The sequence below is a fragment of the Chiroxiphia lanceolata genome, chromosome 3 (assembly GCF_009829145.1).
Source record: "Chiroxiphia lanceolata isolate bChiLan1 chromosome 3, bChiLan1.pri, whole genome shotgun sequence".
NCBI lineage: Eukaryota > Metazoa > Chordata > Aves > Passeriformes > Pipridae > Chiroxiphia > Chiroxiphia lanceolata.
Window position 1 is genome coordinate 17,173,305 of NC_045639.1, and position 14,228 is coordinate 17,187,532.

Below are 14,228 nucleotides of genomic sequence, written 5' to 3' on the forward strand. Positions count from 1 at the left end.
AATATGCCTGGAGTCATAATAAAGTGTTAAAACTGCAAAGAAAACATAGTCAAGAGGGATTGCTGGTAGGCATGTGCAGAGGGGAACATGGGGTACCTTTTCCCCCTCCCTTATCTCCGCTCCAGAGGTGCAGGTGAGGCTCCTCACTAGCCTTCTGCTCCCCTGGAAGACTCTGGGTCCTAAATTGCTTAAGAAAGTCATGCCCTGGCCCCTACCTCCTCTCCTCAAGTGATGTGGGTGTGGGCTGATGTCTGCTAGTGGGAGGAGGAGGACCAGGGTTTGATGGGGTTTCTCCAGGCTACATAAAAAGACTCTGCATTTCGTTCCAGCTGTCCAGCAATAGAATATATTTAACTTTAAAAAAAAAAAAATCCACAGTATCAAAACACAAGAAGTCACAATCCAATATTTGGTGATATAAACAGGCATACAAATGGTCCTCGGCAACCCCTTAGTTTGGGCTTCAGTACGAAAACAAAAGGTGGGCTCACCAGCAGGGTGCAAATGACACAGGTGGGCAGGTCCCTGCTCCCTCCTTCCTAGGGTGGAAAAATCTGATGTACCCATGCATGGCCAAAACCAAGGAGAACACAGACCTGAGCCAGCAACGGAAAACTTATCCCCCTCCCAGCCTCTGGAGCAGCGCCTGTGTCTGTGTGTGGTGAGCAGAAGTGAGGGCGTGGGTCTGGGTGAGATCGCCTGTTGGGTATTTGGGAGAGAGCTGCCATCACCTCCAGGCAGAGCTGGTAATGGTGAGCCCCTGTTTTTATCCCAAGCCAAAATGTTCCATTCCCTCTCATCTGCCTGCTGAAAGCATCATTAGAGCTGGAAGATGGATTCAGCTACTCTCGCCTTGCCACTCCTGGAGCTTAAGTGAAGCCTTCCACTTCCCACTGCACCATTCCAGCAGTGAGGATGGGGTGTTTCCGCTTTCCTCTAGTCAGTGGGTGGATGCAAGAGAAGGAGGATTTGAATTTTAGCTTGGCTTAGGGATGACAAGAGGAGGAAGAATAGCTTGTAGGTGGCATGGGCTCTAGCGGGATTCACTGTAATTAAGCCTGGCTCAGCTGGTGCCACTGTGACCTGGGGTTTCGCAGCATGCTGCTCCCACAGGGGGATGGAAATGCTGAGTGCCAGTTTGGGAAACAAATTGCAGCACTGCCTCAAAGTGCACTGTGTGTGCGAGTGTGAAGTCTGCTAGAACGTACAGGGCCGTGTTACCACATCAAGGTTAGCAAGCATGTGGGAGAAGCCACTGCTTTTAACTGGGAGGAATATCAGATCTAGCCAAGCTTATAGGTCTCCTTGTATCTGGGCTTTAAATGAACTCTGGGTGGTGTGTTGCAGTGGATTTAGTTTGGGTTGAATAGCAATAAAACACACCCCGGCTGGAGTATGTGCATGTATGTGAACTGCAGGGTCATCCCAAAACAAGCAGGAGGCAAGGCAAGGGTGGAATAAAACAGTCCCCCTAAAGAATACTGGGACTGTGACTCTCCAGTCTCCTGTCCGCAGAGCTTGGCACAATACTCAAGGCAAGACTATGACAAGGGGCAATTTCCAGTAGAACTGAAAGATCTTTAATAAAATGTGTGACAGTAAACGGACGTAGGGAAGACCATGCAGCTTTGCGTCTTGGGAAGCACAGGATGTGGCACAGATGGGGTTATCTAGCACATCTAAACACTCCCTACCACATGGCTGCATGCCAGAGCCATTCCCAGCTGACCTTCCCAGCTGCAATTTCCAGGCATGTGTGCCATGGCTGGGAGCGATGCTGAGCTAGTCAGGGAAAGGGCTAGGAGAGTGGAGGTCATCTGCCATAGCACCTTTTCCATGGTAAAGACGGATCTGGCAACACCAACAAATTGGGAAAAAATGTTAATGTGCTCTGTGTTGCAATGGTTGGGCTGGCCCAGAGTGATGAAACTGTTTTTTGACTGGCCACACATTTCAAACACACATTTGGTTTGGTCCTACCTGGAATTGCTTTCCAGTGACTAGTAAATCAGCTGTTCAGCCCGGCTGGGTTCAAGTACCTTAGAACTATTTCATTAAAGCCCTTTTTTTTTGGTTTTTTGAGAAACCTGGTTTTCACAATCAGAAAAGAGCAGCAGAAGATTCTGTGTTGCTGACAGATGGGAGTGAAGCAACTGCATTTATTCGTTGTTACCCACTATCACTCTTTAGCTGTAAAATTTGCATCTAAAACATCTAAAGCAGGTGATGATGGCATTGGGATAGCTGGGTGCCATGCACTTTGGACCAGATGAAGTGTTCGGGGCTGTGACCTCTGGCTGCGCTGGCAAGGAGGCAGGGCTGGTTGGCAGTAGTGGTGTGGCACCTCATGGCACAGCTCCTGCAATCAGGATGAGAGTTATCCAGCCCTGGTGTTGGTGGAGGTGTTGTCCCAGAAGAGGTGGCCTCCCTCTGCAGTGCTTCGGAAAGAGGTGTAAAAGTGCTGGGTGACTTATTTGACCCTAAAGAGAAAGAAAATAATTTCTGATGGGGGAAAGCTCCAAACTGGAACTCATACCTGTGTCTTCACTGCGTGGCTCTTCTCATCAGTGCACGATCTGTGGGGACCACGCACACCCCTCCAGCTTGCTGCCAGCTTCCCCACCATGGGCTTACCAGGAGCCCCTCAACTGGACAGGTCTGCTGGGCCTGTCCCTGGCACAAAGCTCTGGCCTTTTATGAGAGGAGGAAAAACAAGTCACAGTGGAGGGTGTGATATAAAACATGGGACTGAGCAGAACCCCCTTGTGACCACCAAGGTCCTCCCCTCCAGCTTCCCCAGCCCTGCCCTGGGCTCAGCCTCCGAGCTCACTGCAGCTCCCCAGTACTTGCCATGGGGAGACCTGAAACCAGGGTGAGGGGCTCACCACAGCCTGAGGCTGCTGTTCACACCTGGGCTGGGGGGAGCTTGGCAGTGCTAGTTTTAATCAGGACTATTGAAAAAAGCAGAGGTTTTTATAACTGTTATTACTGCTGCGGGGCAGCTTTGGGGAAAATGCAATTTGATGCCTGCTGTCTGACAGCAAGGCCCATCTATAAAGTTGCTCCTGCCCTAAAGTAAAGAGTGGGAATCTGTCTGCTTCTAATTTAAAATAAATTAAGCAAATCACCACAACAGGCAGAAATAAGGCCTTTTGTCCTGGGTGTCATTTGCAGATTTCAGAGTCTCCTAAATGGTGTGTTGGGTGTTTTCTTGGCTTCACCAATTTGATAGGAAGGTCAAAAATAAGAAAATTATAGAGCAAAACCTGAAAGTAAATTATAAATCCCTCACCTCTCCTGCGCAGTGCTGCACTGCGGTACCAAACTCCCTCATGCAATAAATGCAGACAGCACATAGACCTAACTGAAGCAATGCTCTCTGGAGACCTGCAGCCATCCCGGGGAGGGCAGCATTTCCATACAAGTCCTTCCTGAAGTAAGCCAATTCTCCCATCCTCACTAGAGCGCAGAGATCGACAGCACCAATTGTGACCTGGAAGGCCAGCAAAACCCTGGTGATGCTGAAGAGGAGCTAATTCTGCCCTTTTGTTCCCAGGGGAGCTTTTGTACAGGTGTTGGGTCTCTGGGATGGGGCATCAGCTGCTGATCTGACATCTGATGCCACACAAGATGTGACTTTTGGCAGTTTAATGCCCAGTGAAAATGTCAACTTGTTTAATCCTGCCCAGACTGAGGTTTCCTGCACTGCCTGTCCACTACATGTTTAAATCTATCTTCTAAAAGTGAATCCAAATTCACAGGCACCAGAAGAAATTGTTCTTAAGCCACACTTGGCTGCTCCTATTTCAGAGACTCTGCACCCAAAGGCTTTGCCTGGTTTCTTTTATCTGTGACCTATCTGCAGAGGCTCCTGCACACCCATCCTGACACCGCAGCACAGCTAACTTGATGCTTAGGCAACGTTTGGCATTTGCTCTTGAACCAGCCATTCTGTTTTGACAAAAGTGAGGGGTAACCATTGCTCTTTGTCCTTGTGTTCGCTGCAGCTGAGCTGGCAAGCTGTTTGGGTGGCTTCTCAAAAGTGTTCCCGCTGATGACAGCAGCAGCTTGTGAAGGTGTTTTCCACCTTAGGGGTCCTGTCCTGCCACACGTTAGTTGGGACTGTGGATGATGCTTTATCATTATCCCTGGAGGAGGACCTCCTGAGCTGGGAGAGAAGAGAGGTACTGGTGCCTGCTTTCCACAGGCTGTGGGCTCACAGTGAAGTGTGGGCACTGGGCAGGTAGAAAACTTCTTGGGAAGAAAGGTCTTGCATCTCCAGCCTTCAGAAGAGCACCTGGGGCTGTAGAGGGGCTAAGCCATAGGTTTACACTAAAACACCAAAGGAGCTTCTTATGCCTTGGGGGCATCACTGACATGTGCCCTGCCCAGTGCAGGGCTCTCCTCCAGCCTTGGTGGGCAGCTGTCCTGCCCAGTGCACCCCTGCCATGCCTCTGACGATTAAACACACAGCGTGGGGAGAACAGTGCTTTCTGCCTAGCAAGAAAACACCCGTGCTCAGGGGCACTTGCTGCTGTTTGACACCCCAAGCTCTCTTTGCAACAGGAGCTGTTTTAGCTCACAGGATCTGCTCTGCATGAAAAATCAAGACCTGTGTTAAAAGCAAGCCATCATACCAGGAGAGGCCAGGAGCTTGTAGGGCAGTGGGGTTTGCTGTCACCCCCTTGCCCACTCTTGTCTCTTGGCAGGAGCAGTGGGCTGGAAGTGGGTCAGGTGGCTCCTGGTTTTAGCAGTGGGTTTGTATGAAGTTCCTCTGGATGGAAGGACCCTATCTGGGTGCAAGCAGAAGCCTGGTTTTGCCCTGTTTCAGCAGGGCTCCTCCTGCCAAAGTGGAAAAGCAGCCAGGTACTCCCACCAAGCTGATCTCCTCTCACCCTGCTTAAATACCAGCCAGGATCAGAGGGGTCACTCCACCTGGATGATCAGTGTAACTGCACATCATGTGTTCAAACCAGGAAAATACTGCCCTACCCCATTTGGCCATGGGCCTTCCAACCACAACAGCTGCTGAGCACCTGGTTAGCAGGCTATGATACTCGAGCTTTGGGCACTTACCCCAGGGAAGCGGAGCTGGGACACTGCTTGAGCCAGGAGCACACGTCACGCTGTAAGGGGATCCATTTCCAAATCATGGAGACACTGCCAGCAAGTCTCTTTCAGAGGGAGGAAAAGCCTCGGGTTTTGGCTCCCCCAGTGTTGTTTTACACTAGAAGCTTTTGGCAGCACGTGGCTGCACCCGCCACCCTAGAGGAGCTGCGGGGCACCGGTCCCTTGCTGGATAAAGTCTCCCCAGGGCTGGCGGGAGGTCTGGTCTTTGCATGGTGGCAGCGGATGGAAGCAGGGGATGCCCCCAGATCACTTCAGCAGTACAATATGATTTACAGCAAGCACGTTTCTCAAGACATCTGTGAGGACAGAACTTCGCTGAGTATCGTATATACAGACAGAAGAGGAGGCTGTGCTGAACCCTCCACTACTGCAAAGCAGTCAAAGATGGAATCTTGGGGCAGGGAAAAAAGTACCACTGGTTGGCTTTTACACACTGTACATGTATCTATGAACAGCTCCTTGGCAGCTGATGTTCACAGCCAGTTTCCTTTAACAGTGAGCATAGAAAGGAGGCAAAACGTCTTCAGTGACCTCCCCCTGGGAGGAGAGGGAAAGCAGCATCTCCCACTGCCTCGGTTCAGCTGCCTGCCCAGGTGCATCCTTCGCCAAGGGTGTTTCCTTTTCCTGGCACTGTCCTCCTCCTCCTCCTCCTCGTCTGCCGCCCGCCATGTGCTGGCCAGGACCAGTCCCAACCCATGCCGTGCTTGCCTCATCTCTGCTGCTCAGTGGGATCAGTGCAAGTCTCCACCGGCTGCTCTGCATCTCCGCTCCGCTGGACGGGCAGATGAACCAGGTTCAAACAGAAGGAAACAAAAACAAAAGGAAGAAGAAGAGAGACAAAGGGTAATAAAAAGTTCCATGGCCCACAGCTGCCAAAGGAAATCTCTCGCCGTGTTTCTCTGACCATACTTGTGCCAGCCACTACAGCTGCTGTGGGATCCCCTGTTCCTTGTAGCCTGTGAGGAGGGAGGGGAAGGGAACATGATTAGAGTTAATTCCTAATGAGGACACTCGGTGAGAAAGCCACCAGCCTGGTTTACCAGGAGTAGCAAACCATGTGGGAAAATAGGGGGGCTGCCACAGCTCCCCTTGTGGCCAGGCTGCCCTAGGCAGCCTCAGCCCAGCAAGCCACCCTGCCCTGCTCTAGCCAACACCTGCCTGGTGCAGCCACCTTCCTGGGCACGGCCAGGCTGGCATGTGGATGCTGGCAGCCAGCCCTGCTGCTGCAGCACCCGTCTGGCCCCGGCAGTGGCAGGGGCACATCTGCCTGAAGAGATTATAAAGGCACAGCAGGTACCAGTGGTCATCAATTCCAGTACAACCTATACAATAACCTAAAACTTCTACAGAGTATGTTTTTTTGTTTTTTTGCAGTGTAAGGGAAATGTATGCCCTTATATCCTGCTCCAGAGATGCTGCTGTTCCCAAGTGCTGACCTGGCACTTTGCTGGCTGTGCATCCGAGACATCTCTACTTGTGATCTATGCTTGAACCTTGTCCTTCCAGAGCAGGAGGCTGGCTTCCTCTATCCATCTTTTTGTTCCTATGCTGGCTTTTGCTAATGGAGCTCTCCAGCAGCAACCAATTGCACTGCAGTTTGCAGAGGTGAACAAACACCTCTTGGAGAAGAAGCCTTTAATCACAGGCTGACATGTCAAATTTCAAACACAGACCTCAAGATCCCTCTGTGAGCACTTCCCCTAATGATATTCTCACTGCCTTGTTATGCACTTGCTTTTCTCCAGCCCAGCAGCATTATAGGTGTTTTTGTTAGGGCACAGTGGCTGTCCAGCAGGCCTGGAGAAAACTGAGCTTTTCAGCAGCAAAACCAATTGCACTGGGAACTGCCTGGATCCCTGTTCCTCCACACCATCTCCTCTTCCTGTGGCCATGAGGTTTGATGCACCTCCCAAACAAGGTAGCGAAGCCCTTGGGATCCCTGCTGTGTTGCAGCCACATGGATATTGCAAAGCCCAAAGCAGCTTGTCCTGCTGCCCATCACAGCTCCTCAGGGGCCTGGGGCCCAAGCTTATTTACTATCCTGCATATAGTTGTTAAGGGGAGGCTGCAAATCCCATAGGACACAGCTGCTTCTCCCTGGAGGGAGCTAGGGCAGGGAGGGGCAATAGGAGAGCACACAAGCTCTTGTGCTGACAGAGGATAATCAGAAAAATACTGAATTTTTTAACACTTTCTTAGGTGGTTGCAGTGACTGCACCAGAAGCTTTACCTGCTTTACTGCACCAGAAGCTTTACCTGCTTTTCTTTTAAGAGAAGCTGGGATTGTTTTTATGATAGTATCAATGCAAATGATCTCCTTATTAAAGAACCAAACCAACTGTCCTTACTTGCACTGCCTGCCACAGAAAAGATCTTTCAACTTTAAAGATTTGGAGAGGGTTTTTTTTCTTACATTAAATAATGTAAGTAGCCTGTCATTTTTATATTTTGAATTTCAAAGAAGTCTGAAATTTCACATCTCAGAAGAATGCTTAACTCTTGAAACACTTTTCCATTGATGCTTTTTTAATATTTTTTTCCAACCCTTATGTCAGACTGTTTTAAGTCCCTTAAAAAAACTGAACACAAAATACCAGCAGGTGCCAGAACCCATATCTTTAAGGACTTTTTGCTGAACTAAGAACTGACTCCAGCATATGAACTTTGCTGTACTTTAGAAAAAAAATCCACACATTCACCCAGCCTTGGCAGTCTGGATCTCCTGCTGTTAAACAAGCACAAGGGGCAGATTAATGACACTTAACTGCATCGCTGCCCATTGTGTGTAGCTGAACAGAAAGACTCTCATCTCTTTCAAAGAGCTTTTTCTAGGGGGCAAAATGAGATTTCTCATGCATTTATGTTCTAAGTGTGTCAGCTCTGAAGGCAAGATGAGCTGGCTGGAAACCTGTAATATGGGTTTGTCTATAGCATGGGTTTAATTTGTTTAGGGAGCATAGTTAAAAAGAAAACAAAACAACCCCATGGACCAGAAAGTTGGGGTCTGCCATAAATCTTTATCTAAAGTAAGCAGCTGAGTTATGGTTACGGTAACTTGCTTACACAGCCATGCCTTTTATTGAGACATAAGAAAATTAGGATTAAGAAATCCTTTCAGTCCTGCTATCAGTTTTGAAGCTGGCTGGAAGGCAGTTATAGTGGCCAAGCTTGTGTCTCTCTTATGTGACCAAAGTAAGCCAAAAAATTAACTGTCCTATGCTAAACTTATTTATTACAATAGTTCAGACTTAACTTATTAAATAGTTTATATATCAAAATAGTTATTGCATTTCTTGCATAGGAGCAGCTATTCTGTATGAAGCAGCTTCACATTAGTGCACCTGCAATCCAGCTGAGGTGCAGGTCTGTAGGGCAGACAGCTCTGGGATCATGATTAAGTTGGTCTGTGCACAAAGTCACTGATTTAATCAAGTTTACTTGAAATTGCACTTCTTCTGTAAACCACTGCATGGAAGACTGAGGCAAAAAGAACCCAGTCTGTGCATAGCCTGTCCTACCAGGACTGGGTTCATGCAGAGGGTGGCTTCAGGATGCTCTCAAGGCTGAACCGCGTTCCTGCTGTGCTCCAAGGGTGCCCCTGGGGCAGCCTGAGGGACATTTCAATGGTGTGCGAAGATTTTCAACATCCCTGGGGCTCTGCAGCCACAGGACAGACACAGAGACAGGCGGATACACACACGTAGAGGCACAAGGCTGGACTTGGGCTGGGAGTGGGCAGCGCTGGCCAAAGGGAATTCCTGATGGCTTGCCCTGGCCGATGCTCGCTGCTCTCCACGGGGAGCTGCCACAGGGTGCGAGGAGGAGGAAGAGGAAGAACAGAAACAAACTTACCTTGTGAGACTTTGATGGTGAACAAAAGGAGGCAAAGGAACATGAAAGAAAGAGAGAGGGAGAAATGTAACTGTAGATGATATATCTGAAACACATGGAGAACCAGAAAAGAATGAACAAGTTTGGGCTGCAGAATAAACAGAGAACAGCTGCTCTGCCATCAGACATTCACACCAGGGCTAAACATTATTTAAAATCTTTGTACTTGAAGTGGATCATTTCATTTGGGACTCCTGTTTAAAGACGATGGGGAAATTTTCATCTGCTTTCCAGTTCACCGGCCCTGAGCTGGACAGGCTGGCTGGAGTAACACCTCTGAGCAATGCTCACACACTTTCCTCTGTGACACTGGTATTTCATGGGTCTGACTGAAGGATGGTAGCAAACAAGACATCACGGTGTACCAGAGGGCACATGGTGTGCTGTTCACAGTCCGAGAGCTTGGAAAACTACACCCAAAGCCTTTGGCAGTTTTGTTGATGAGTTTGCTTGTGCCTGCAGGTAACTCACAACCACAGCATGCCTCAGCATGTCTGGGTGCTGCAAAGCCTGGTGGTATTTAACATTCCTACAATATTTTAAGAACTTGCCCCACCACAGCATTTGGTAGGAAACAGCAAAAAAGGGTATTTATTTCAACAATTTTCCTTAGCCATAGTTTGGGGGACAGCTTTATTTAGATTTTTTACAAAAAACATAATAGGTCTAAGCTGGCAATTTTTCCTCAGAATTTCCTTCATCATTTCCTTCTCTCTTCCAGCTGTTATCCTCTGAGTCTCTTAAGTGCCTTCTGTTCCCCTTTCCTTCCCAGGGCAGCTGTGTTACCTGCCCTAGCAGGGGCCCTGAAGAGCAGAGGGACTCAGTGATGCTTTCCAAAGTCCCTCAGAGCCCAGGAGTACAGTAACCATGCAATCATCTGCTGCTGTTCCTAGCAGGGTCTGAGCACTGTAATTAGCAAAGGAGTGACAAGTGGACAGCATGATTACAGGTAAGTTCTCACTACTGGCTGGCAATCAGCCCCTGGGAGTCAGCCGAAGTGAAGCCATGAGTGATGGTGCAGCCAAGCATTCAGAGGCAGTTGTTCATTCAGAGGCCAAAAGCTGAGCTTTTGAGGGCTTCCTTCAGAAAGCAGGCCTGACTTCTTGGCTGTGTTCCCTAGAGGCGAAACAATGCCTGGACAACCAGTCCCTGACTTGTGTCCCCTGTGCCACCTCAGTGTGACATTACTATATTATTTCTCTGGCATTTCTGTCAAGAAATGGTACACAACCTGTTATAATGGGCTCTGAGCAGCTAGGGAGTTCCTGGAAAGGCCGTTCCACTGTGGTCATTCTGCACAATGTGGCCAATGAATATGTGTGCTGCGTGGGCTGGGGACAAGGTGTGCCTACAGCAGAAGGAACTTTGCCCAGAAAGCCTTGGGAGGCTTGTTTTCCAATTGGTCTTGGCAGCTCTGTTTTGCCTCAGCTCCATGCCTCATCCCTGCACACATGATGAGGGGTTTGAAGATAGCACAGTGTGGCAGCGCTGCCCAGCCATCCCTGAGGACAGCTGGATATCTGCAGCAGCTAGGGGAGAGTCCAGATATTTTATTTCTTTTTGCACAATAATTAAGTTCTTCCTTTTAACCTACCTTTGCCTTCAGACAGCCGTACAGCGAAGGACAGTTCCCAAAGCCATATGGCTGCTCTAAGAAGATATCTGTGGCGTCAAATGGGGACAGCTGGCAATTCATTTAAATTAGCAGAGAAAATGCCCCATGTCATGGTGCTGCCAAAAGTAATTAAGTGTGACAGCAAAACTGCATTCAATTAATCTTCCTTCTGGGATATTATTCTGCTAAAGGGCACCATACAGGAGATGAGGGCTGGATGGGACCCTCTGAGGTCAGTTGTTCTCTTCCCGTGTCCCACCTTGCTCCTGGCAGAAGTCAATCTACCTCATTCTTGGAGTCTTCTAGGAACAAAGAGGGCAGATCCTGCCATCCCACCTCTGCAGCATTTTAACCTTACCGGAGAGAAGATGTCTCCTAATTTCCACACAGATCTTTCCTGCTGTTATTTAAGTCTGTCTTAGGCTGAACTGCTGCCCTCTCACATTTACTAGCCTGCTGAATATCTTCATCATCAACATGCCTGCTGTCTTACGGTCCTCTGGACTCTCTTCAGGTTTTCCACATGAAGTACAGACTCCAAAGCTGGCCACAAGCCTCACAGCAGCTTTATGTGTGCAGAGAAAGGTGAGGGGATCAGTTAATTCCCTACAAGCTCTGCTCCTACCTGCCTGGGCGGTGTTTGTTCCCTCCACAGCAATGTACTCCTGTGCCACTTGTGACTCCCAGCAGCCACCACATCCTTTGCTGAAAAACAAGTAATTCCCTGTATTTATGGAGTCAATTAATTCTTCTGTAGAGTCTTGGGCTTGTCTCTACTGAGTAGCACTTACTGTTTTCCAACCATTTCTTCAAATTACTTGAATCTGGACACTGCCTGTGCTGTGCCAGCTGTCCCCCCAGCTGCTGCTGGTGTGGGGCTGGTGACCCCCTTCTCTGGTCCATCATCAAGCCACAAATTAAAATAATGAGCAGAGCTGGATTCAGGAGGGACCTTTCAACACATCTCTGTTTATATCTTTCTAGTTCAGGAAAATCCATTTAGAGTCGAGTTCTCAAGTGCTTTTTCACTCAGGCCACGTCTCCCTGGCTTGCTGGTTGGAATGCTGTGTGAGATGGCGTCAGCACCTGAAGGTTAGAAGGGATGGCTGACTGCTGCCACCACAGACAAAATGAATCTCTCTGCCACAAAAGGGAACCAGTCTGACACAGCTTGCTCTGGACAAACCCAGGTTGACTTTGTGGGGATGTTTTATATTTTCTAAATGCATGCAAGTCACTTACTTGATTACTTCTTCCAGGAATTGAAGTATACCTGGTTGGCCTATAATTCTTCTCCTTTTCCCCTCATTACAGACAGTATGACATTATCCTCAGAACAGGCTCCCCCTTTCCATGGCTGAGAATTAGCACTAGAAGATGAAAAGCTGCAACGAGCCTCCTGTTCAAAAGGCATGTGGATGTGGCACTCAGGGATATGGTTTAGTAGTGATGGGTTAACAGCTGGACTGTGATCTTGGAGGTCTTTTCTAAACTTAGTGATTCTATGATTCTAACTCTCTCCCAACTATCTATCAGTTAACAGACAGGCAGGGAGTGAGGCACTCATCCCTCAGGGAGAGCCTGAGTGGAGTCCCTGAGCCTTAGCTGTTTCCCACCCTTCTCCTCACTGCTAGCCCCCACCAGCTTAGACACCACCTGCTGTGTCCAGCCTCTAGCCCATCCAAATAGTATGGCACCCTCACAGGGATGCATGGAATAGACCATTTCAAGGCAAGGGAGACTAGAGGTGGCCAGTAGTTTCGTATTTTTTTAACTATTTTCCATCTGCAGATCCAAGTTGCAATGGTGTATGATTTCTGTCCACTGCATCAAACTGCTTGTACACAAACAAAACCCAGCCAAAGCAAATTGTTTCCTGGCAGTGTTCTTAGATGAAATACCTTATTTCTTGCCTTTCAAACATGGCTTCCTTTTTAAGTTAGTACCTTTTTTTTTTAACATGAAAATAAGAAACACTTTGGGTCTGACAGGGCTGTTTGATCCAGCCAGCAGCAACTGACCACTTCTGTTCTTTGTTTCAATTGAAATTGATTTTTTTTTTTTATTCTCCATCAACCTAGAGCTGCTTTATTTAGCCATTATTTTCTCTGCATGGCAAGTAAACTTAAAACCAGCTATTTAATGAGACAGCAAGAAACTGCCACGGGCTGCAACTTGTCAGATGATGCTGGTGAACATAAGACATGTTGTCTCCTCTCACCATTCTCTACTACCACCAGAGGGGTGAAATACTGTGCCATGGTTGGGAACCTCTTGACCTGAGCTTTCCCACCACATGCTGCTCACTCACACTCTGCCTTTCAGACTAGTGGGGTCCAGCCAGATGTGAGAAACAGCTTCTGGGAGATAATTCCAAGTTGTATGGTTTTCCCCAGCAATCAAACTGGAAAACCAATACAATCCTCCTAAGCCCAAAACCCTCTACCTGGAGAACAGGACTATGGAGAAAAGCAAGTCATGATTTCAGATGTAGCTCTTTATCAGGACAGATGCTTTCCTGACTCTCCACAACTGCAGAATGGGGTCCTGCCAGACAGCGAACTGCACACGGAGGCTGTCCAGCAGAGGAAGAGCAGAAGGGCAAATGATTATGAACACAATTATGGGATTACACACAAATTGGGCAGATTATTAAAGACACATCACAGATGTACACCCATTCACAGTTTATCCTCAGAAATAACCCGGGCTACCTCTGCTCTGCAGGTACATCTGGAAGGAAATGTGGCAGGTGGTTTGCAGGGAAAACCAAAGGGCAGTGCTGCCTTCACCCTTGCCTTTTGCCTTTCATATGTTCAGGTTTTTAATATCCATTGTTCACTCTGTGTGGGGATTGCCTTAACTCAGCCTGCAAATTGAAGCTGGCTCAGAAATTAGCAGGTGGTTTGGTGAGAGGGTTCAACCTCTGGGTTTGGCAGCTGAAAATGTGTACTGGTCTTCTGCCTTTTTTTCTTCAGTTTTATCCATTTCATCTTTAGGCAGGTTCCTGAGATCCTCTCTCCTCCTCTGTCATGCAGCCACAGATGTCATCAGCAGAGATGACAAAGTGGAGCCTGTCCAAACCAAAGGTGCTGGTAAGATGGGAGAAGGGCTTGCTTGTGGAACTGCCTGTCCTGTCAGCCTGAAAGATCTCAGACCTGGATGGTACGGGGCAATGCCCATCAGCCTCTGCCAGCCCCTGTAAAGGGAACAGGGTCTTGCAGATGCCATCAGCAGCCTGAACTGTGTGTTGCTTCTGGCTTTGGAGGTGAGATGAGAGTGTCATCTCAATTCTCTGCAATACGATACAGGAGATATGATACAACTTTTACACCAGCAAAAGCCTTTGGCAGATAAAAGTTGGCAGCATTCTGGGTTGGTGATTTATACTAACTGGGTGATCTAAATTATGTACATTTTAAAAAAGGATTCCTCTTCACCTAGACTAATGTTTTAGAGGCTTCTCAAGGGGTGTATGAGAAGTACATCCAGCAGCTAGGAGCAGCTAAACACTTCTGTTCAGCCTAAGGACTTGGTGTGAAACATAAAAAAAAAATGCCTTGGGTAAATGTATTCTAAGGAGGAAAGGGAG

General features: G+C 48.2%; 1 protein-coding gene across 7 annotated transcripts in view; it reads right to left on the reverse strand.

The window, feature by feature from the left end:
- Window positions 1–323: 323 nt before the first annotated feature.
- The window catches only part of STUM (stum, mechanosensory transduction mediator homolog), a 47,522-nt gene continuing 33,617 nt past the window's right edge, over window positions 324–14,228 (reverse strand). Inside the window, exons 3-5 of one of the 7 annotated variants that reach the window (XM_032682065.1) lie at window positions 8,983–8,991; window positions 5,077–5,899; window positions 324–2,480 (exon numbers count right to left, since the gene is read on the reverse strand). In XM_032682065.1, coding sequence (XP_032537956.1) covers window positions 5,862–5,899; window positions 8,983–8,991 — 47 coding nt within the window. In that variant the 3' untranslated portion in view covers window positions 324–2,480; window positions 5,077–5,861. Of the gene's footprint in view, window positions 2,481–5,076; window positions 6,087–8,982; window positions 8,992–9,073; window positions 12,007–14,228 lie in introns of those variants that run through there. The other 6 variants (XM_032682064.1, XM_032682066.1, XM_032682068.1 and 3 more) reach the window with 6 other exon arrangements.